Below are 1,214 nucleotides of genomic sequence, written 5' to 3'. Positions count from 1 at the left end.
AGGTAAGTTCATTTATAGGACAGAAAATATTTACCTGGAGATTTGCCACTGTTGATGACATGAATTTCTTTACAATACACTTTACCATTGGCAACCAATTTGCCAAAATTGACTTCTGATTCAATTTCCAATTGACAGGATGGAATTCGTCTAGGTGAAGGGAAAAGAGGGCATTTAGTTAATTTTTAACAATCAGAACCTAAAAGCTAACCCTATTCCCATTGCCAGCTCTACATAAGCCTATATTTTTTTGCCTTATCTTGAAAAAAGTGGAATTTGACAAAGTAAAGTTGTTTGTATGATGCCAAATCTGATGAAATAAAAGAAGTCATTGATGTTTTAAAATATTATTTTGTGTCTAAGACAAAGTCTAAGGTATAAAATGGTATGTTTATTCTCCATATATGTCTCTAATTTAAAGAGTTTCCTGTAGTATATCTGTAACATATGTTTTCACACAAGTTTCAAAAATAAATTATCATTCTATATATACATCTTATAAGGATACTTAAATTTGATATTTGGATAGTAATGCAAAGCACTATTAAGTATGTTATTATGACCGATGCACAAACTAGTCCTGAAAGACAAATAAATATTATGGCATCTATAACTGAAAGGTTGACAGTTCAACCCCACTAACTGCTCCATGGCAGAAAAATATGGCATCTGCTTCCATAAAGATTTATAGCTTTGGAATCTCTATGGGACAGTTGTACTTTGTCCTATAGGGTCACCATGAGTCACAGTCAACTTGATGGCAGTGGTTTTGTTTGTTTGTTCTATGATATACATGAAAATATAAGGCTCAAAAGGCTTAAACTCTCCTGTTCACGATTTCTCTTCTGTCACTTTATAAAATAGAAAGGTGGCTAGATCTTACCTTTTTTTTAACCTAAGGAAATATCTAGATATAATATTGGAGATCTTAACTAATTTTGTTAGCCTTCAAGTACACTATATTACAAACTTAAAAATGGTAACAAGAGCAGCAATAATAATCCCAGTAATAGTGATATTTATTCAATCCTTAGCTTATATGCCAGGCACATGTATTAAGCCACTTACTCCATATTGGGTACAGTCTTCCAAATAAAAATAAATAAAAGCTTACATATATACATATGTATGTTGTTGTTGTTATGTGCTGTCGAGTCAGCCCTGACTCATAGCGACCCCTCCTTGGGTTTCCGAGGCAGTATCACTACGGAAGT

General features: G+C 32.9%; 1 protein-coding gene across 1 annotated transcript in view; it reads right to left on the bottom strand.

Moving 5' to 3' along the window:
• LOC103212876 (cilia- and flagella-associated protein 47) overlaps window positions 1–1,214 on the bottom strand; it is a gene marked incomplete at its 3' end in the record, with an annotated part of 63,092 nt that overhangs the window by 50,874 nt on the left and 11,004 nt on the right. The window contains exon 3 of the mRNA XM_007958803.1: window positions 35–150. Coding sequence (XP_007956994.1) covers window positions 35–150 — 116 coding nt within the window. The remainder of the gene's footprint in view (window positions 1–34; window positions 151–1,214) is intronic.

The sequence above is a fragment of the Orycteropus afer genome, unplaced genomic scaffold (genome assembly GCF_000298275.1).
Source record: "Orycteropus afer afer isolate SDZICR_OR568_19922 unplaced genomic scaffold, OryAfe1.0 scaffold01136, whole genome shotgun sequence".
In the NCBI taxonomy this organism is placed as follows: Eukaryota; Metazoa; Chordata; class Mammalia; order Tubulidentata; family Orycteropodidae; genus Orycteropus; species Orycteropus afer.
Note: the sequence above shows the minus strand (reverse complement) of the source record. Positions and strands in the feature narration are given on the sequence as shown.